At 37.5% G+C, this 23,585-nt stretch overlaps 1 protein-coding gene across 1 annotated transcript; it reads left to right on the plus strand.

Moving 5' to 3' along the window:
- The first annotated feature begins 9,498 nt into the window (after positions 1 to 9,498).
- CPR12 (cuticular protein RR-1 motif 12) lies at positions 9,499 to 12,726 on the plus strand. Its single transcript, XM_028323504.1, has 3 exons — positions 9,499 to 9,539; positions 9,799 to 10,732; positions 11,256 to 12,726. Exons 1-3 carry the CDS (start codon positions 9,531 to 9,533, stop codon positions 12,557 to 12,559), a joined length of 2,247 nt encoding a protein of 748 aa, XP_028179305.1. The 5' UTR covers positions 9,499 to 9,530; the 3' UTR covers positions 12,560 to 12,726.
- Positions 12,727 to 23,585: the final 10,859 nt, after the last annotated feature.

The following is a 23,585-nucleotide window of genomic DNA, read 5'->3' on the forward strand; positions in this document are numbered from 1 at the left end:
CACTGCCAGAGCTACTGTATCGTAGAGGCTAATCCAGAATAATAAAACAACTTCTTGAACAAAACCTAATTCCTGGACACATATTTTTTGCTGTAATATTATGTATTTCAAACAAACAGAAAAAGAATTCTGATTTACAATGTACTGTGCTAAATCACTAGTTACTACCAGTGTGGTCTCGGCTTTACTAAGTTTAGCGTAGATTGTGAGCTCACCAGGACGTGAGGCAGTTAGGGAATCACGTTATTTGCAATGCACTTAATGCACAGGATGCTCATCCTAGCCAATGTTTTGGTATAATATAAATTTTACATTGCATAACGAAAACCTCCGTTCCAATGAGCGCTCTGTATTTTCAATAATCATCACGTGAAAAACACGTCGTCTAAACAAAAAATATCTAGATAGTGTTTTTTTGCTAGATAAGTGTTTATAAATTAAAAAATATATATTTCAAGGTGGACCGACGACCTCATGAAGGAAGCAGGAAGGCGCTGGATGCAGGGCGCTACCACCAGGCGATGTGGAAATCATTGGGAGGTCCTGTGGCTGAAATGATAATGATGATTTGATTTCAACATCTTTACTTTTTAGCGACCAGTTATAGATTAAGTATGAAGAAGTTATGGAGACACAATGCAAAAAAAAACATAACCCTCCTTCTGGCGCAGTCGGGTAAAAAGCCTCATTTACATAATTATTTCGCCTGACAGATTTGTCTGACACCCATTTGTCTACTCCCAGCCTTAAAAATACGTGACGAAAATTATATTTGTTTCTGTAACTGACTCGTTTGCAAAGTGGAACTCAATTTGAGATTCTCATGTCTCAGTTATTGAAAGGTATCATTTGCGATTGCGTTTCGGTAAAGGTTAGAGATTATTTGTGATTATTTGAAACAGAGAGTCGTTAACTAATAATAATAAATCAATAATGATTGGACCTCTCCTGTGTACCTACCATGAGTTTACGTCAGGTGTGCTCGCTAGCGAGTACGTCAAAAATCTCTATGAAGATTTTGTTTCTTGAAAGTAGCCGCTAGGGGCGCTGCACAATATGTCATACATTTAAATGTCATTTTTTTACGCAGTCGCTAGCGAGCTCACCTAACGTAAACTCATGGTAGGCACACTGATTTGATGACACACTTCTGATTATGGTTGTGAAATTTTTTCTTTTATTTTCGTTCTCGCGCCCTCAGCATAGGTGCCCACTGAAAACCAGTGTCGAATCATTGTATTGTTATGATCCAATCAAAGAGTCGGACGTCCACCCACAAGGTAGACCGACGACATCATAAAAGTAGCGGGAAAGCGCTGGACGCTGCTACCGACTGGGCAACATGGAAAGCTTTGGGGGAGGCCTATGTTCAGCAGTGGACGTCCTATGGCTGAGATGATGATGATAATGATGAATCCAAGGGTCCAATTCATTATAAATGAATATGATATCCAATCCTTTTTTGGCTTAGGTACACCTAATTTGTTTAATTATCAATTAGTGCATTAATAAGTGTACAGGTCTGTCTAATGACGGCCTAGAAAAAAATGGTAGAGGTCACAAATGTGTGACCAAACTCCTTGGCCGCGCGCCTGGCCGGCGAGAAACTTCTTTTTAACTACTTTTTATGTTTTTTATCGACTGTCACTTTTTTTTTTTCTTGACTTTTTCTACTGAACTAAGCAACATGTAATTTGATTTTATTTTACAATATAATTTTATTTTACACCACAAAGCCTTTCAATCAATAATCTCTCGTAGTGTCGGTGACGTATTTCGTTCATGGTCCTACGAGTCGGATTGGCTTTGAAGAAAATGGTAGGAAAATTACGGTAGTCCATACTACGGAATACCGCCCGTACAAAATTACCAGATAGCAAATGTGCTATCTTGGAGTCCATGCAGTTATGTCAGCGGTGACTACACGGCAGAGGAAGGGTCCAGTCTCTGGTGAAGGCTGGATAAGGCGTACGGGAGGAGCAGAGAGTCTTTGGAAGCGGTTGGCGGCAACCGAGGAGCGCTAGGGAGCGCTACATAGAAAGAGCACGGCGAGCGTGGGTGTGAGAAGTTGCAGCTGGTGTGCATATTATCATCATAGTGAGTGTGTGTGGTGAAATCGTGAGTACTTTTAACCTTACTTAACAAAACAAAACGAAGATTAAAACTTAACTTTGGGACATTTACATTAGTAACTTTGTAATTTTTCATATTTAGTACTTGTAATTTTTAAACTGATTGTATTTTTTTGTGTTTCTTTGTTTATGTAGTTTTGTATATTTTTGTTTGTGTATTTGTAAATATCATTTGTAGCCATGGAACCGCTAGTTAAGGTTCAGGAGGCCACTAAGGCCGCAATTGTAAGAGCATTCACGAACTTCAAGAAGTCTCCAAATGATAGACTGACTCAAGCTTATCTTGAGACCAGGCTAGAGGTATTAGAACAACATTGGGGAGTATTTTTCAAAACACAACAGGAAATTGTAAGCACGATTGATGATGATGAATGGCAGGAATCTGACTATTATAGGGAAAGTGTGTTTGATGATGTTGAGGAGCTTTATATGGAGTACAAGTCTCACATCAAGGATAAATTAAATAACTTACATGCATTGCCTATTTTAGAATCGCACACAGAACCAGCTCAACACTCAACTCAGTTTAAGTTGCCTGAAATTAAAATCCCAACATTTTCAGGTAAATACATAGAATGGCAAACTTTCAGAGAGCTTTTTATAGGACTAGTTCACAATAACCAATCATTAGATGCAGCACAAAAGTTGTATTATTTAAAAGCGTACCTTGTAGGAGATGCTGCACAACTTTTGAATAACATTTCAGTTTCAGCTGAAAATTACATAAGCAGCTGGAAAAAACTAGAGCTTATGTACAACAACAAAAGGTATTTGGTAAATAACATCTTAAAACGTTTGTTTAATCAAAAAAGCTCAAGTACAGAATCAGCTCAGATATTAAACATCTGTTAAGTACTACTTCTGACTGCTTAGAGTCCATTAAGAACTTAGGTGTAGATGTCTCGTCTTGGGAGATTATCGGACGTACCGCGCGGAGTGAGCCAGGCCTGGTAGTACCTAATTTGTATCAACTTAGTAATTAGTAATAACTGTAACCCCTCGTGGTAAGTTAAAAATATGCTTGTGTCACGAGTGGCGAGTAGCATTCCCCCGGGAAAAACTTGACCTTCATTGGTTGGGTTTTTATGGCAGTCAAGCTGTAGATCCTGGCTACACAGGAGTTGCAGTGGTGGGAACGAGAGGTGGGAATAGTCCCGTTGTGTCACGAGTGGGTTCACCACAATCGTACAGCGGTAGAGTTTCGGCTAGCGTTCCTCGGATCTCGAGTCGGCCAGTCTGAAACTTTCATCGTTGGGGTATTCACGACTCCTAATTCCACCTGATCTATACTCTATACTAATATTATAAATGCGAAAGTAACTCTGTCTGTCTGTCTTTCTGTCGGTCTGTCTGTCTGTCTGTCTGTCTCGCTTTCACGCCTAAACCACAAAACCGATTTTGTTGAAATTTGGCATAGGGATAGTTTGAGTCCCGGGAAAGGACATAGAATAATTTTCATTCCGGTTTTTAAAACAGGGACGCGCGCGATAAAGTTTTTCTGCGACAGACATAATTCCACGCGGGCGAAGTCGCGGGCGAAAAGCTTGTTATAAATAAATATGGTTCTAATATACTTCGGGGGGCACTTTGAGTCCTTGATTCGATTGAGGTAAATCAAACTTAAGTAGAAGTTAATTTAACTGACATTATTGGAGGTTGTGACCTTAATTTCAGTCGATGTAAAATGGCTGATGCCTAGTAACTAAACTACATTAAATGTCCGATGAAATTCAAAGTTACAAAACGATAAAATCTTTAGTCTTGCAATAATGCATCACTGTCTGAATTGTATGGTAAATCGTGCCGATTCAAGTAGATTGCATTAGAGAGCACCTTCAATGAAACTTCAGTTTGGATAAATATCATAGCCCAGTTGAAAGGATTGCTTACATTAAAGAGCATTTCAAATGAAATTAAGCATTCAATGTTAATAATCTATTTAGGATTAATTTCAAAGCTTAATTCGAAAAAAATAAAGATAAGAACCAGGACGAGTCATTGTGTAGTCTCCCACTAGGAGGATCGACGATCTGGATAAGGTCGCGGTAATCACCTGAATGCGGGCAGCGCAGGATCAGTCCAGACAATTTTGTTCAGCAGTGGACGTCATTTGGCTCGAACGAATAAAGACAATTATCAAAAGGAAACTAAACTTCATTGTCTTCCAAAGCGACCAATTGCATGGCCTGCAGCAACAAAGTTGGGCTACCATAAACGTTTTCAAAAAACTTAATGTCTCTGTCACTCAATTTACTTAAAAAATGTTAGCCGACACGTCATTACTACAAGTACTGTCAAAATGCAAAAAATGTTTTAAGTAAGTAGTACAACATCAGATAATTTTAGGTTTTTTTTTTACTTTGTTGACAACTGGACAAACGCATTGTTTTTCTGACCCTAAAACGTTACAAAGTTTTAGCGAAAACAGCTATTTATTTATCAACCTGGGAAAGAGCTTCGATTTTCTTTTAACATACCTACAAATATTCCACGGCTTAGGAATTCTGTAGGTCATAGAGTCGATTCCTAGGTCGAGCACACACACACCATGATGTATTTCTCGATAGATTTAGCTTCGTCATATTAATGGTAAGATCAGAAAAAGATAAAAAGAGAGCTTTAAACTGATCCATAGCGACTTCAGACACGACAGTTGATTAAGTACCTATACTAGACTTATTGCTACACTACACACGATAAAATGAGTCTCTCTCCTAGAATTCTAAATTTAGATTCTTGCTAACACACCGGAAGCTCCATAAACAAATGGCGTACTCTGAACTTAGCCACGAGCTTTATAAGCTTGCATCCTTTACCGTATCCTACTCCGCACCGGTTTTGCAATTAAGATTCTTTAATTAAACTTAAGCTCTGATGATCCACATTCTTCGTTAATAGCATCGTTTAAGCATGGAAATATAACTTTTAATACCAATATAGTATCACGATAAACGTGTGGCTTATGACCTGGGTGGTCAGTTATTGATTTTATGTACACGTCACGTTAAGATGTGATGAGCAATTGGAAGGGTTCTGTAGAAATATGTTGATTTTTTGCTTGATTTTCTGACTAGTCAACAACATCAACATCAACAGATACAAATGTTATTTTGATTCATCAGAAGAAACACAAAAAATTCATTGTAGTTATTAAGTAGCATGGGCCGGCCTCTTAATAGGTGGACCAATGATCTGGTGAAGGTCGCGGGTAGAACCTGGGAGATGCCTTTGTCCAGCAGTGGACATCATTTGGCTGAAACGAACGAACGAAAAATTAGTTATTTAATTAGTTTTTCAATATAAATGAGTCAGGATCAGGAACATAACCAATAACCATGGTTCGTCGCGATTCATGTAGGTAGGTAACATACGTCTTGTGTGCTAGGTTCAAAACGTAGGTAATTGAAAAACACGTCAAAACATCCTTAAAGTTTGACGTCTAACACCATCATAAGTGGCAAATATGGCGTTAAAGATATTGCATCCTCGATTTACATAAGAATGCAACATTTTAGCTCGAATATACAAGAAAGTAGGTCAGCCATCTCCCAAGGTTTGATTTACTAAGACAGGTGATGCTAAATAATAGCTTGTAATAATTTAATGGGATTGGGCAGAAAAGTTCTAAGTTTTGTACTTATTCTAATATCGTGTAAAACATAAAATATTAATATTATTAGGCGGGACCATAGGATTTCCCAGTCTGTAATAGCTATCATGTCATCTTCTCACTCAATTAGTCTCCAATATTCTTACTAAACTGACTAACTACAGCAGTGTTTTTCTTTCCTTATGGCGTATTCACGGCTCTAGGGTTCTTGATGGGTTACAATTAAACTTGTATAAATTACCTAAAACTTTATTAATATTCATACCATATTTTGGTATATTTGGAATGCAATTGAAATGCATAAGGACCGTTTTTATCAGTTTAATACATTAAGGCTGAGTTGCACCACATAACTTTGACCGTAGCTATTACGATAACCGGCGTTTTTTGTATTAAATTTCACAGGTTTTTGACGTTTGTTAAAGTTAAAATAAGATGGTGCAACCCAGCCTAAAATTATTATTGTATTGATAATTACCTTTTTAAAAAAATAAAACCGACTTCAAATGCGTGAACACAAAAAAAACTAAAAAGTAAAAATATTGCGTAAAAAAAAGTTCATCCCCAATTTTCCACCCTTAGGGGTGAAATATTTTCTTCAAATTCGCATGAAACCACCCTTTTGATAATACCTATTCAACAAAAATATAAATGTTCAAATTGATTTATAATCGGCGGAGATATTGTGTATAAAAAAGTTCATCCCCAATTTTCCACCCTTGGGGGTTGTTTTTTCTATTATTAAATTTAAATGTGACCACCCTTGAGTTATCGCGTAACAAACATAGAAAAAAAAACATACGGGTCGAATTGAGAACCTCCTCCTTTTTTGAAGTCGGTTGAAAAATGTATACAGCACGACGAGAAAAGAGTAAAATCCCAAGGAGTAAAGTGATTTCGCAAATCAATTGATTTGTCAGTATTTACCCGACTGCGCCAGAAGGAGGGTTATGTTTTTTGTATGAGTTTTTTCTGCTCTTTTGCATTTTTTTTTATTTTACTCAAAAATCCAGTATATTTATTAAGTTTTAAGACCTAAAATCTATAGAACAGCACGGTCGTGTCCCTTTTACCAAGAGTCGTGCTTTTGATGCACACTAAAGCATGTACCGGCTTTCTTGGACAATTAATAAACTAATGCTGCGATGGCGTCATTTGCCTACATTTCAGACGTATCTATTTAGACACGATTTGGTGTTGTGCACACGATGTGATTACTAGCTTCTGCTTGCGACTTTACTTGCGTTGTTATTACAATTTTTAGCGTTAAGAGTTGCATTAGGCCTGAAATATCTGTTTTCCTAAAATGTACAATTCTCAAAAAGTCTACGAACTAATCATGTTTGCATTCTTATTTCATCAGCTTATCGAAATGTCTTCAATTTTCTTATTTTATCAGCTTATCGAAATGTCTTCAATTATTTACAATGTGTGCAGTCTCAGAAAATCTTCATAAACACATTTCTTTAATTTCAGTATGTGCCAAAAGCGAACATTGTACAAAAACTGTCATTCTTGGAAACAGACATTATGCAAAAGACGTGCTCACATTCTGAATAGCAGACATTTTGCGAAAAATACATTTTAGTACAACGGATATTTCAGGCCTAAGCCAATGTAAAGTAATAAAAAGTAATTATTGTTTGAAACTACCAATGAAAACCACCTTTTCTTGACGTCTTGTTAATGAAATTTCATCCATTATTGTATCCTTTATCTACAACATGTAAGGGCCCTGTCCCACGGTTATCCAGCTTAGTGGGATCCAGTGATGCAGGAGCTGTAAAACTGTATTGTCGTGAATTTTGAAAGTTGAAGAAGTCCAGTTCCACATCAAAGTATGTGTTGAAATTCGAATTCCAAATTATAAGTGTAGTGTAGAAATTCGAACGGATCGGCTTTTGCGGGACACTGCAAACGGGATGTTCGTGTGAATGTTAATTTTAAAACATGATACTACTAAACGGTATCTAGTAAGAACGGGATGACTCTGTGATAATGGATTTCCCATACAAACCTTTATCAAATACAAAATTGTGTTTTTCTTGACAAAAAAAAAACAGTACATACAGAGATAGCTCTATGCAAAATTGGTTTAAATTGTATGAAAGCGTAATAGACTGACAGAGTCACTATTGTACATGTATTCTTTCGTATAAATCTTTATTATTAAAATCGTGAAGGCCGTTTAGCTACGATATGTAGACTAAGATGTATGAGTAAAGACGAAAGTGCATCAAACATTTGTGTATCTTAACTACTTGTAATAGATGTGATTTTTCAACAACTTTTTCTGAAAAAGCTCCCAATATTTCCGAGTTATGTCATCAATAAGAAATCCTGGTTTTGATAAATATAGCAAACACAAAAATCTAATTAAATTAATTGTGCAAAATGTTCACGTAAATTTTATGTGTAACTAATTTTTGACAGTCAATTTAACCATGTGAATTTTTGGTCTGTCACTGAAAACGAGTGAGACTGAGTTACACCACCTAACTTTGACCGTAACTTTAATGATAACCGGTGTTTTTTGTTTATAATTTGACAGATTTTTGACGTTGTTAAAGTCAAAGTAAGATGGCGCAACCCAGCCTAAAGCGCGCTTTCCTGTTTCATATCCCGGGACTCAAACATTTGCGTTCTGCTCTATTTCATTATGTAACATCTAATGTACCACATTCTGCAAATAAATAATTTTCATTTTCATTTTCAACTATTTTATAGCCATCATAATCGGTTCGATGGTTTAGGCCTGAAAGCATAAAAGCATAACATAGAGACAGAGTTACTTCGCATTTATATTAGTAGGGATAATATCTCTGATAAGGTATATCTAAGTTATTTGACGACCGATGCCGTGACAGCGCTATAATGACAACCGCGGGTCACGGATTCAATTTCATTTCAGGTCAATTTGAAGTATTTTTTACATAACGGTTTATGAATTCGAGTCGTTTCTGGAAGATGCAATTCCTCACTTCAAGACTTTAAATATGATGCGCTGTCAGGTGAATATTTATTACCACCTAGCTATTGTTTCAAAGTTCAATTCTGTCACAACTGAATCAAAAGTCTAACCTTTATACCTTATTCAAGGTTTACTTAAACATTTAATATACAAACCCTTCGTGCTGGACCTTTTGTAACACATTCTAAATATTGTAATCATCACATTGGTCAAATACTTGTAGGCAATCATAGAATCGAGATACTTAAAGAAAATTACACATCTGAAGTGATTTTAGACGCATTCACAATCGTTGTTCACGATACTTATAAATCTTATAATGAAAATAATCACGAATCGACTGTGTCACGCAATTGTTTACAAAAAACATAATTACATCGTTATAGGAACTCTATCATTTTATTTTTTTATTTTAATATCCCTAACCTTAATTTTATACAAAAAAAACTTTCATAATCGAAAACAATAGTTGAAATTATCGATTTAAAAATCGTATCATGTCTTAAAAGTCTATGCGTATGATTGCAATGTCCGTAAATTGTGACAGAAAGGGTCTGTCACATTTCAACAGGACCCTAATCTACAAAATAAACAAAAGCACATCTGCCGATATCACGCACACATGTTTACTTACGAATAATTAGTGTACCGATACTGATCTCCGTTGCAACACACAGACAGAGACCAGTCAAAGGTTACAACGTGAGGAGTACTTTGGGTAACTCTCAGTGAACGAATTAGTTTCATATAAATAGGGTAGGATTCTGTAATATGGCACATTCGAAACTCATCTTCAAGACGAATAACAGCTTTTGACATGAAGCTGGTAATTTATCTTTATCTTGTTTGGAATCAGATAAACGTTAATTAAAGTTATCGGTTATTTACGATAGTGCAGTCCCTTCGGTTATTTGAATTACAAAATAATTGTAATTTATCTTCGGTTGTGATCAGTGTTGCGTTTCCAAATCGATTCCAAATCGATTTATCGTTAATGTGTTTTTTTAAAATTCAATTTACTGAAATTCAGTGCAGATAAATAAGAATAAAATTGAGATAATTAATAAAAGTGTTAATTGTTACAGATATTAGTTCTGTCAGTGATAGCCTGTGGCTATGCAGCAAAATTGGACAGGACGTATCTCCCACCAGCCAGCGCGGCCACCGCTGGGGGCAGCCCTGGAGCCATAAGGGCCCCTGGATCGTCTGGATTTGGACAACCCGCCCCTTCATCTTTCGGACAAGGAGCGCCTGGATTTGGACAGTCAGGATCCGGTTTCGGACAGAACTCAGGCGCCGGACAGGCTCCGTCTGGATTTGGACCGTCCGGTTCTGGTTCAGCTGGCTTCGGTAAGGCGGCCGGTCCTTCCGGATCAAGCCAGCCTTCCTCTCTCTATGGCGGTCCCTCAGGAGCTGCTGCCAAGCAAGGATTCGGGCAAAGTGCTCAGGGATCTTTCGGACAGAACCAGCCTTCTGGCTCCGCTGGTTTTGGTCAGCAATCTGGATCAGCTGGTGGTAGCCGACCTTCCTCTGTCTATGGTGCCCCGTCTGGTGCTGCTGGTAAACAAGGTTTTGGAGCTCAAGGCTCCTTCGGTCAAGCCGGACAAGGATCCTTTGGTGCCCAAGGCTCTTTCGGTCAAGCTGGCCAAGGTTCTCAAGGCGCTTTCGGCCAAGGTCAACAACGCCAACAACCTGAGCGTGCCCAGGCTGCTGCTGACAGGAACGCTGAAATCTTGAGATACGAAAACGAAAATGACGGTGAACGATTCTCATACGCTTTCGAGACCTCTAACGGAATATCTGCTGAAGAATCAGGAGTTGCCACTAACGGTGTACAGGCTCAGGGCGCGTTCGCATACACTGGTGATGACGGTGAAAACTACCGAGTGACGTACACAGCTGACGAGAATGGATACCAGCCCCAGGGTGACCATTTGCCGACCTCTCCGCCCATCCCTGATGAGATCTTGAGGTCGATCGAGGAGAACGCAAGGGCTGCCGCCGCTGGAACCCAAGAAGGTAATTGTGACTTTTGTTATTATTACAAGTAGTAAAAAAATCAAAATTATTTAAAGTGATTCAATAATATTTTACACGATTAATTTTCTTAAGAGAATTAACTTAACAATACTTTACTTATAGACAATATTAAATATTATTTTGCTTAATGATTTACGAGTAATTTACTGTTTTTTTTACTGTAGTATTTTAGAAACATGAAAATTGAGTAATTAGTTTATTTTTATCTTGTATAAAATATCAATAAAACCAACAGCTATCTGTCCAACTGTTAGGCCCAAAGTGGCTTAGAAGGTCTGAAAATTGTGAGTGTGGATATTTGAACAAAAGGATAATGAAGTTTTGTTATTAAGGGTCAAATTCAATAATTTATTGCATGTCATATAAGAATGTCATAAGATAGGATTCAGTAACATCTCAAATTAGCTTTAATCGTACTTGGTTATTTAACTTTTACTATAGCATTGTAATTTAATTTAATTTAAGACATTCCTACTCTAATGTACCTAATGTATTTTTACAGGTGCTTACAACCCCGATGAAGACGAATCTTCCGTTCCTCAGTACAACCAGGCTCAAGGTCAAGGATCTCTGTACGGCGCTCCCAACGCTGGCAGCTCAGGATTCAGAGCCTCTGGCCAATCTGGACAAGGCTTCCAATCTGCTGGACAAAGACAGCCCTCTGGTCAAAGCCCATCGTCCGTATATGGCGCCCCTAACGCCCCTGCTTCGAGAGCCCCTGGACAGTCCAACGGTTTCAACCAACCCGCCGCCCAAGGCCCATCTTCTCAATACGGCGCTCCTAACGCTGGCCCAGCTGGCTCCAGGCCTTCAGGTCAAGGTTTCCAGTCTGTTGCCCAAAACCAAGGTACTTCTTCTTTCTACGGCGCCCCCAATGCGGCTGGATCAGGATCTAGGCCGTCTGCCTCATCCAACGCTTTTAACCAACCCGCTGCTAAAGGTCAAGGACCTTCTTCCCAATATGGAGCCCCCAACGCTGGACAGTCTGGTGCATCTGGCGCCCGGCCATCTGGTGGTCAGGGATTCAACCAGCCCGCTAACCGTCCTAACCAATTCGCGCCATCTTCCTCAGGCCAAGGTCAGTTCGGCCAGAATGCTCCCGCTGCTCGTGGACCTCAGGGTGGTGATGATGGATACAACTACGACAGGCCTCAGTCTCAGTTCCCTGGCAGCCAGTCAAGCCAAAGCAATGGATTCCGTCCACAGTCTGGAGCTGGCTCAGCAGGTCCTCAGCAATACAACCGCCCCCAAAGCCCAGCTGGTTCTGGCTTCGGACCCTCTTCTAACGGTCAAGGCTCGTCTCCTTCTGGTCAACAGTTTGGACGCCCTAGCGGTTCCTCTCAAGGATCTTTTGGACCCTCAGCTGCTGCTAAGTCCCCATCTGGATCGTTCGGATCTTCTGCCCCTGCTGGTCAGGGATCTTCCAGGCCTTCTGGACAAGGATTCGGTTCCGGGGCTTCAGCTGGCAAATTCGGACCTTCTGGATCAAGCCAAGGTTCATTTGGGCCTTCTGGATCAAGCCAGGGTTCTTTCAGACCTTCTGGGTCAAGCCAAGGTTCATTTGGTCCTTCTGGATCAAGCCAAGGCTCGTTTGGATCTGCTGGACAGACCATGACTCTGCAGTCAGCGCCTTACAATTACAACCGCCCAGGATCTCAAGGCTCTCAGCCCCAAAGGTCTCAACCAACTGGACAGTCTCAGGCTCCAGGTTCCTCTGGATCCTTCAACCAGCCCCGACTTGGACAGGAGTTCGGTGGACCTCGTCAGCCGCCCAGCTTCGACGAGCAAGAAGGATACAAATACTAAACCAAAGTCAATGATCTTATTTAGAGAAATACACGATTAAATATAGGAGGCATTTGAAAAATGTAAAAAAAAGAATTCAAGCATAATGTGATTTTGTACAGTAATGTATAGAAATAAGCAAGAGTCACTGTGTGATATAATGTAAATAAATTAATTACGAGAATGTATTTATATATATGTTTTATTTTGACCTAATATTAAAAAAATATAGTACGAGTTAGGATGCTAGGTAATTGGTTTGTGAAAATACGTAGTGAGTAATAACTTTTTATCGTTAGTTCTTGAATTTGCGTTTTCATAATGATAAAAATTATTCAATACAATTGAAAATGTAATACTTAGATAGGCAAGTTCGTAACAATCACTTAAGTATTATTATTTTAGAAGTAAATAATAATATAACTAATTACAGCAACTTCTCAATAAAGACAAGACAACTATGCAGCAATAACCATAAGAGAAACTAGACATAGGTACTACGTAACAATCCATAATAGTAACTAGACTCCAATTTTTTACCAATTACCTACCTACCAGTTTATAAAAAACTTTGAAATAATAGCTTAAGCAATAAAAGACGACGATAACGATAACGAAAGAACTTAAGGGGGGTGTACAGTGTCCCAAAAAGCTCGGACCGTGGTTGTAAAATAAAACACTGATCCAAGTAAAGTGAAGTATATTGAACCTTAATGTTTTAACTTAAATAGCCAGGAAAAAATCAAATGATATCGCGATTGAACGAAGCACATCGCCATCTAGCTACGCAATTTCAGAACCTATGACTTTTGACATTTTCCATTACTATTTTCTAAACTATAATAGACGCAATCTCAAACAGGTGGGTTGCACCATTTTACTTTAACTTTGACAAACGTCAAAATTTGTCAAAATCCATACGAAAAACCAGTTATCGTTATAGTTACGGTCAAAGTTAGGTGGTGCAACTCAGCCTAAATCAGCTCTTTACATCTGAATACCTAACTGTTAAGTATCTCTAGAATCTAGATGATTCCACCTAGAGTTTTTGCTTCGTGCCTAAGCTCTACATAATGTAGAGCAAATCACCGAGAACGTTCATGTCATTAAAATGAAATCATGGCTTTAGAACCCTATTTGGACATAGAGTTAGGATGCTAGGTAATTGGTTTGTGAAAATACGTAGTGGGTATTATCTTTTTATCGTTACTTCTTGAGTTTGCGTTTTCATAATTATAAAAATTAAGTACTCATGCAATTTAGGTAGTACCTATTCTAGTACTCTAAGCTAACTCATTTATTCTCTCATTAAGATCGTAGACTTGATTGTTAATGTTATATCACATTATTTAATCAATATGCCTGTAGCTCATACTTACCTAATCTAAATAAAATTACATCAATTTAGGTATTAGATAGCTTGAATCCAGGAGAAGGATTCTAAAGATAATACGCAAAATTGATAGTTTCTAAGTGATATTCAATTTAAAAACATTTGAATCAACGAATTTTAATTTATGATCAGAGGGTTTTCGCGTATGAAAAATCCGCCAGATGGCAATACGTAGACGCGAGGTCCAAATGCTGCATGATTGGTTATTTTTGACATGACATTGACAGATATGTCAAAATCCACCAATCACGCAGCAGTCAGAAGACCCCACATCCACGTCCCGCCATCTAGCGGATCTTTCATACGCGAAAACCCTAATTGAATGAGTTCAATTTTGTTAAACATTAAAAATAGAATAAAATTACTTTAACATAATAAAACTTGCGCTTAACCTCAAATACAATACAAGTTAACCTGTTTCTAGACAAAAGTAAAAGTTTAATGGATTCAATTTCTAGTTGCCAACAGATTTTATATTGTTAAAACTTCATAAAATCTTTCCGTTCAGCTAGTTCAGTAATAAAATAATCACAGTGCGCTATCCGATTGAACCATTGTGCGAGCTTCACATGACCCACCGGCCCGTCTTTTGCCATCGCGACCCATATACTTACGCTTAATATGTAATTATAATGTCGACATGTGCATAGGGTTGCCTATGCACGAGTTGTACACCGGACACCTGATAATGTCAGAGATTCACTTGACATCGCATCAAACTAAAAAAAACGTTCCAAAATAAAACCAATTACAACTTCATAAAATAACACATTGTTTGGCATGCTTTTAACCGTCCGTGTTTTATAAAATTAAATTAACATTCAGACTCTACATGTCAGTTGATCAACTGGCATCTAAGAGGTACCAGGTTTGAATCATGATTAAGAAAGGTTTTATTTTAACCGGCAGACAGTGGTGACTGAGTTTGTTGCTGTGCTTCTTCTCAGCACTTGCCAAATGTTGGTATCAAAGCGCTGGTACGGAAAAAGGATTATGGACATTTTGGTACATGTGAATACTCCATAAGAGCGAAACTTTAATGTTTTTTTTTTATCAGTCTTTTCTTTTTATTTTGTACGATTTTATTTTTATTTTATAGTAAGCACTATTTTTAATAGTCCATGCAAATTAGCCTTAGCTTGACCGGACCCGGACAGCCGTGTCCGATTATTCGGACGAGCGACACCCCTACAGTAAATGTCGACATATAGATCGCTCAAGCTAACCGATTTTTTGTGCGACGCCATTATGCTATTTCGTTACTTTTCTTGATTACCGCGGTAATTAACCTAGGTGTTAATTGAGAGACTGATTTTGCACTGATTATGTTATTAAGTTTATTTAATGGGTATCGCATAGTTATGGAACTTATGGAAGACTAGCGGCCGCCCGCGACTTCGTACGCGTAAATCCCGTTTTTCCCGCTAATTCCCGTTCCCGTGGGAATTTCGAAAATTCCTTTCTTAGTGCACCTCTGCGGTACCTAAGCAACGTCCCTTCCAAATTTCAAGTGCCTACGTTTAGCCGTTTAGGCTGTGCGTTGATCTGTCAGTCAGTCAGTCAGTTTCTCCTTTTATATATTTAGATATAGAGCTACAGGTCAATCAATTTATTGGCTAATTTAAGGGGTGTAAATTAGTTACGTGAGGTGATTTTAGAGATTTTTGGACCCCCTCTCCCCCTTTGGTGAGATATCTTGAGATTTGGCTCGAACCCCTCCTTTCCTATAATCTCACGTAAGATTGTTCAAAATGCGTATTTTTAGTGTGTATACGTTAATAATTATACTTATCATTGGAGTTATTTAAAACAACACACCACAATGAGAAGTGTTAGTTCTAAGTAATTTGAAAAAATGTTAAAATATCGATTAAAACTAAGAATAGTAAACTGTTATCCTGTAATTAGTCTATTATTAAATTAATCGAAAAATTATGATTGTATTTGATTAAACGCCGTTTGTAATACAGGAATAGGTAAGTAAGACTTGTTTATTATTACAAAATAATGATGTTAGTTCCTTACTTCTTGACCTCATCAATTTGGCATGTTTTAAATTGCGTTATAGGAAGATGAGATATTATAATACCCATTACGTTTTAGCAGTCATTTTATTTATTAATGGCATTGAACTGTACAAACAATAGCTAATCCAGACATACATTTTCGTTGCAAAGCGACTACTATTTAGACCTATAATAAGACACCAAAGTGCGTAGCTTGGTGTGCTGTCCAATCCTTTCAGCTTAATGACGTCCACTGCTGGTCAAAAGCCTCCCCCAAGGATTTCCATAACGGTCGATCCTGCGCTTCCGGCATCCAGGTTCTTCCCTCGACCTTCACTAGATCTTCGGTTCACCTAGTGGGAAGCCTGCCCACGCTACGTCTATCGGCCCGTGGTTGCCACTCGAGAACTTTCATATTCATATTCATATTCATTTTATTCACTTCACAATGTACAAATATTAAACTTTTCTGCCCCAACAGCCATTGTCTCTACGAGCTATGTGCCTCGCCCACTGCCACTTGATTTTAGCAATAGGCTAGTTGCCTAAAAAAATTTTTTAGTCCGTAATGTTTAATATCAAAAAATATTGNTTACAGGTTTCGGTGTCTTTCCTCCCTGATTTATGGCTTAGCTTAATAGAGGACATGAACGCTTCCAGTGACGTATTTTGAAGTTTGTCGGCTAGGTTTTGATGGTATATGCATTTAAATACCTCAGTTTCATCCATGGAAGCAGGAACTCCCAGTACTATAATCCTGGGCTTCCGTTTCTTCGTCTCGTCTATGATGAGGCCTGATGTTCTTAATTGCGTTGACTGCTTNGGTGCGTTGAAGTTGCGCACGACGTCACAACGTGCGGCATTTTTAAGCAAGCGTTGACGTCACGGGCCTCTTCTTATGAACTTTGGGGCGCTTTATCTCTTTAAATTTTCATTAGTTTGAAAAAGTGAAAAATACGTGTAGAGTATTTTTTGATTAGTTAACTGACGGACTAATTAAAACTCTTGCTTTTTGACCCAGGCAACATCCCCATTCTGCGAGCTATGACGGTCTAATTACAAAGAGGCTTTGTTTGGTAATGCACCATTTATTAAACAGAGTCGTATTTTTGATTGTTGTTATAATAACTGAGCCAATAGAGCATTGATATATGAACTACATGACCTTAATACTCTTTGATATAAAATGATACACCGATATAGACACTCGATTAGAGATAAAATCGATATTTGTAATCTATTATAATGTAATAGAATTACAATACGTTGCTTTGCAATATCATTTTTGTAGCGCTTGGTGTGCTCTTCCTAAGATTCGAACCCAATGTTGTCAACTATAGTGATAAATTGTTTTGGTAGCCATAGTCTAGAGTTATACCCGTATTCACAAACGACGCTTGCGCAAATCGAACGCACAGCGTTGAATAGAGCTCTGTGATTGGTTCGTGTGTTACCCTGTGCGTTCACGCGCACTGTGAGACCTCATAGTAAAGTTTGTGAATTAGTATTAGTAAAGTTAGGCTAGTTTGGTAGCAAATTAATATCCCTACGCGATTTTTTACAATATAAGGCAATACAAGACATCAATAAATTCTTGTTTGTAGCGTTAATAGTAATTCGTTGATTAATCTTATCTTTCTTGTCTTGTCATTAACCCATTAACGCCCGCCGTACAATAAATAGTACACAACTTTAAGTTACGATAAATCTGGTTTAGTGGGTATTTTTACTCTGGAAATAACTACAATCGGTAAACAAAGGTCTATGCATTATATCCTGAGATGAAACAGACCATAACGATACAATCTTAAGGGGGTATTTTGCGATTTCGTTTCAGTGATTTTTTCGTGTCTTCTAGTGGGTACTTGATAATTTTTTATGCAAGGTTTAAGTTACACAAAATACCAAATACGTTGTTTGTGTATTAGCTGACAACATATCCTAATAAATTATTATGTCAATTTATACACCTGGTGAATGGAGCCTAAACTCTCCCGATATTTTGCCTTGTACTTTTATGTATGAATATTAATTTTATATATGTATTTATAAATATTCCGAGCTAAAGAGGTGGCAAAAGCAATGGCAAACAAACCACAATCAATAGTATTCGGTTGTCGCTGAACACTTGGAAACTGAATACATGACTCCGATAGATACGGAAACAAGGCTTTTACATATATTTTTTGCGATTTTCCTAGAACACCAACAAGACTATCGNTTAAACTTTATAAAAAAGCTTTAAATATGCATTTTAACACTTTTACTTCAAAAAAACCTTACTTTTTCATGACAATTTAGTATTGTTTAAAGAAAAGGCCACTTGAATACAATGCAATTATTCTAAACAGACAAAGTCGGAGCACCAACTGGTATACATATAACGATGTGGTATAATAATAAATAATCGTTACCAAATGGGATCGTTGAACAATACTGCGCGTTCGTAATAAGATCAAATTACGACTCTCTAAACACCTACCTACATGATCTTGCTACAGTTTTGATAAATTGTTTTAATGCTATTACAAAATTGATGTCAGGGGTCAGATCGGGATAGCTTTATAAGTATTTTGTAAATTATACTAATGCAATAAGTATTTTAAATTATGTTTCTTTAACCATGTGGGCTCTAAGGTCTTTGATATCAGATGTTGCTATACGCGTCTAATATGACTTAATAGAGTTAATGAATCAAGCCTCTAATTTGCCATTAATGTCATCATCTGGTCATTTGATTTCCTCTTCCTCTAAAATTACGTTTCAGCCAAATGACGTCCACTGCTGGCCAATGGCTTCCCCTAAGGATTTCCATAACAGCTGGTCCAAATACTGCTCATGACCTTTACCAGATCGTCCTAGTGAGAGGCCTGCCCACACTACGTTTACAGGTCAATACACGTCTCTAATTTACCAGAAGAAAATGGAGAATTTGGCCTCCACTTTCTTCGCTGTAGAAAAACAACGTCCCAAATAAACTGCGAAAATAGTCACCATAGCTGAACGGTGAAGCGGTCAGACTGGCCGACTTAACATCCGAGGAACGCGGGTTCGAACCCCGCCGCGTTTGACTATAAATTGTGGTGAACCCACTCGTAACACAAGATTTCTAATATTCTTTTAAAAATATCTTTAAATAAACATATAGTTATATGCTAATCCCATCTGGAAAAAACACCATAGTCGACCCAAAGACTTAACCAAAGTTTATACCCAGAAAAGTTGAGTCTTCCTCGAAAAGTATAAGTCACATACAAACAACAAGCGATTCTATAAATCAACTCGTTCCAGCTAAAACTAAAGGGTAGATCGGTAACAGACTTGTAGCGAAAGATTTATGTTTCCTAGGCTGAAACAAGCATCGGTCAGACAACGTGTGAACACCGATCTCAACGATTTGACACGCCGGGCCGGCTCTGACGAAACTAAACGTCGTGTGAACTTGGTATAGTCGGCCCGGTAAAACTTGGCAGAAAGGTCTATGTCCAAAGTACCTGGTTTTTAAGTAATTGTAGAGTCCATGGTTTCGTTTCTATGAAACACATTATAACAATTTGTGACTAACGGCAATCAATCGTACGATCCCCTTTTTACCCCGTTCTTAGTGAGTCTGTGAGTTCTTAGAGTTCTAAAAGGAACCCCCATGCAAAATCTGAGACTCCTAGCACTTGTAGGATTCATATTCAGGGATTTCGTGATGAGTGAGTCAGTCAATCAGTGACTAGTTTTTGATTAATCATTATGTAAAGCTTTCGACAATAAACATAAACTTGTGTGCTTACCATGAGTTTACGTTAGGTGTGCTCGCTAGCGACTGCGTAAAAAAATGACATTAATTAGTATGACATATTGTGCAGCGCCCCTAGCGGCTACTTTCAAGAAACAAAATCTTCATAGAGATTTTTGACGTAATCACTAGCGAGCACACCTAACGTAAACTCATGGTAGGTACACTGGTAGCCTTATGTGAAGACTGAAGGAAACTGCAGTAAACAACTATTAATACACAAATCATGTACCAGTTTACCGTAATATTTGTTTTGTAAATAAAATACACTTAATTTGGACTCAAATTGCCCTTTTGTGTTATTTTTAATGGTCAAGGGAAAAAGTAGTGCTCAGTGACTAAACGTTATTTTATAAAATTCTGTTCTAGTTTTTAATAGAACTTACGAAAAGTTTTCCCGTATAGGTCTCAAAATAAATATTTCTTTATCAGTTTTATTTCAGCAATAAATGCTATGAAAATATCTCTTAAATTATAACAACAACTTCATGGATTACTCTCTAAAGCATATCAACTTGGTTCAAAGCGGCTAAAACACATTTTGCCTTCAACAAAATTTCATCATTATCATCATCCTCATTTCAGCCACAGGACGTCCACTGCTGAACATAGGCCTCCCCCAATGACTTCCACATTGCACGGTTGATAGCGGGCCTGCATCCAACGCCTTCCTGCTACCTTTATCAGGTCATCGGTCCACCTTGTGGGTGTACGTGGCCTCCACTATAACAAAATTATAAATTAGTACCAAAATTTATCATCCCATAATATGCCAAGACTTGCCGGCTCGACTGTTCGTGTAAAGATACACGTATAATTGAACGAAGCCGGCGTGAAGCGCCGCGCTAATAATAGTCATCGGTGTCGATCGTACCAGCAGGTATCAAATGTAAAGGACGGTGGAGACGGTGCAGCTTAAATAATTGTTCTTTTGGTTTTTATATTTTAGGGAGATGAATTATATTTTTGGAGAGATAGTTCCTTTCTATAAACAAACGTTTTAATTAGAAAATACACTTAAATGGTGGTCGGGGTCCACTGTCATACTACAAGGGTTATAAGAGGTAAAGGCCCCTTATTAATAAAAAGTTACATCCTAGTTCAGCTCTATTTTAAAGTGATATTTCCATACTAAATGTCACTTTAAAACAGGGTTCAACTATGGTGTAACTATTATTAATAAGGGGGATCATATTTAAGAAGGGGTTTGAACAAGTGAACAAAATTCATATCGGATGCTACTGAGCCATCTTTAGCTCAGCTTTAAGACTATAGTGATTTATATCAGCAGTAATAAATTCAATTTAACTTCGGAAGTATACAGGAACTTACTAAAAACTCTATTTTTTATATTGAATTCAATGGAGAACGTCTCAATGCAGCAATGTAGGTAATAACGCCCATCATAGATAACGCCATCCATCTACATGGAAAACATTGGGGGAGGCCTATGTTCAGCAGTGGACGTCCTATGGCTGAGATGATGATGATGATGATGATGATGATTTACCATCTCGATACTGATACCAAAACACCAAATTTATACGGTATCGTGAGCGCATACTCTAACACTCGTGGATGATTACTCGAATAATATTGTAGCGCCGACCCGTTGGCACTTTCCTTTCATAATGAGGTTCTCTGACAAGTTGGGAAACGATTAAGACGTTTAATAAAGGAAGCTATTATTAAGACTGTGATATGATCAGCTCATAGGTGGTAGCTGTTGATGATAGCTAGATTACAATTTAGATGTGATGTGATGATATTGGGTAGTAAATGTTAGGTAACTAAACTAACATGACCAAATGGTAATTTTTGACAGATCTTTGATCAAACAAGTATCGAAAACATTGGTATCACGTCATAGTCTTTGTTGTGAAGTAATAAATGAAATAATAAATAATAGCCTTGGATATTTTACGCTACGCTTCTAGTCCCAAAGCAAAACTTTGTACTATGGGTGGGTACTAGACAACGGTTAGGAACACACTTAAATACTTTTTTTTGTAAATACATAGTAACACCCAGAACCATCACAGAAATTAAAATTCATCATTTCAATTTTTTCCCGGCCGGGAATCGAACCCAGGACTTCTCGGCACTACTAGTCCTTATAAAATAACATCGAGCAATGGAGTTAAGTTTATAATTAAGATTTAAAAGGAAATTGTGGATGTAATGTTATTCAGAATCCTTATAATCAAAATACTTGATGATTACCAAAGCTACAAACTCTTTTTGTCCAACGGATATAACTCAACTTGCAGCGAGATTGTATCAAAATTACGAGAAGAAGGTTTTAAATTGTAAACATATATTTCAATTCTCCATTTATGAACATAGATTTTGTAAGCGTTAATTTCTCATCACTCTAAACAAGGTGCGTCGAAATACCTAAGAGAGCACAGAAATTAAATCTTAATTAACAGATCAGACCAAAATAAAACCAACTAAGCATTGAATAAGACCTCCAGACATGTTTTATGAGCATCCGATTTTGCAAGGAAATAAAAATAAATAAAAATAAAGCACATGTTTATTAAGGATCTATTTTATACGCTCCATTTATGGATCGACTTTTCAGCTCACGTTGATGTTATAAATCATTGCAATTTGCCTTGCATTCAATGCATACTAGTTTGGACATCTAATCGTAATTAGAATGACCCTAGGTAAGCACGTTTGTTAGTGTTCTTAGACATATACAGGATGTGTGTTTAGTTTTAGCAACAGGAGTTATTTTACTTCCTATTTTTAACATTATGAGGAATTAAAAGTATCCAGTGCTCATAATGAATAGATCGCCAACATCTTTATTGTCCATCTTACGCTACACACATGCAATTAATGACCGTTTCATTGGAGTATTTTTTTAGGCTGGTATTAAACTTTATAAGCCACCACATGCATTTAACATAGTTCACCTCAACCGATAACTTAACAAATCTGAATCAGGAAAATGTATCTCTTTTTGAGCTATTAGATTGCTTTAAGCCTTTTTCACAAAGAAGAAAATTCATGATGTGATTTTACACCGGCAATAGTATATTCAATACTAGCTTTTGGCCCGCGGCTTCGCCCGCGTGGTGTTTTGTCTGTCACAGAAAAACTTTATCGCACGCGTCCCTGTTTCAAAAACCGGGATAAAAACTATCCTATGTCCTTTCCCGGGACTCAAACTATCTCTATGCCAAATTTGAACAAAATCGTTTCAGTGGTTTAGGCGTGAAAGCAAGACAGACAAATAGACATACAGGCAAACAGACGGAGTTATTTTCGTATTAGTATACATAGATAGATTCAATTCAATAGAGTTCAAATCTCGGTCAACTAGACCAACTGAGGCTATGATATTTCATACAGATCATATCACTGCAATGCTCATAAAGTAGGCATATCTTTCGACACTGTAGGCCTTAATTACCTAGCATAAACGCAAAGATTTCATATTTCATCGGAACACATTACAATGAAAAATTTCTTCAAAATCATCATCATCACGCAATTACAAAACTAAAAGAAGCCTACAAACAAAGCTATCAGCACAATCGGAAGCTGTTCTAATTACTTTTGAACGCTAAGGTCGCGCTTAAGTAAAATGTTTCACCCAAGGGCGAGACGATATGGAATGCTCTTGTGTGTAATACGGCCATTCAAGTGATTGGGCGGCGGTATGCGAGAGCGAGGCATGAAACATTTTATAACTTTGAATGAAAATAAGAATGATCATTTTTTTATTTACTTAATATTTTGCAAGAAAGCTTATTAATTGAAATTACATTTAATGATATTATGTCCATCATAACATAGCAAGTAGTCGGTTTTAAAAACAAAAAATAAAATAAATATCTATTTAAT

The sequence above is a fragment of the Ostrinia furnacalis genome, unplaced genomic scaffold (assembly GCF_004193835.3).
Source record: "Ostrinia furnacalis isolate ACB-3 unplaced genomic scaffold, ASM419383v2 OfSCF0638, whole genome shotgun sequence".
In the NCBI taxonomy this organism is placed as follows: Eukaryota; Metazoa; Arthropoda; class Insecta; order Lepidoptera; family Crambidae; genus Ostrinia; species Ostrinia furnacalis.

Bases quoted from the DNA above. Each gene is read 5' to 3' on its own strand.
- CPR12 (XM_028323504.1), top strand. The intron at 10,733-11,255 runs GTAATTGTGACT...GTATTTTTACAG, and splicing joins CGCCGCTGGAACCCAAGAAG to GTGCTTACAACCCCGATGAA.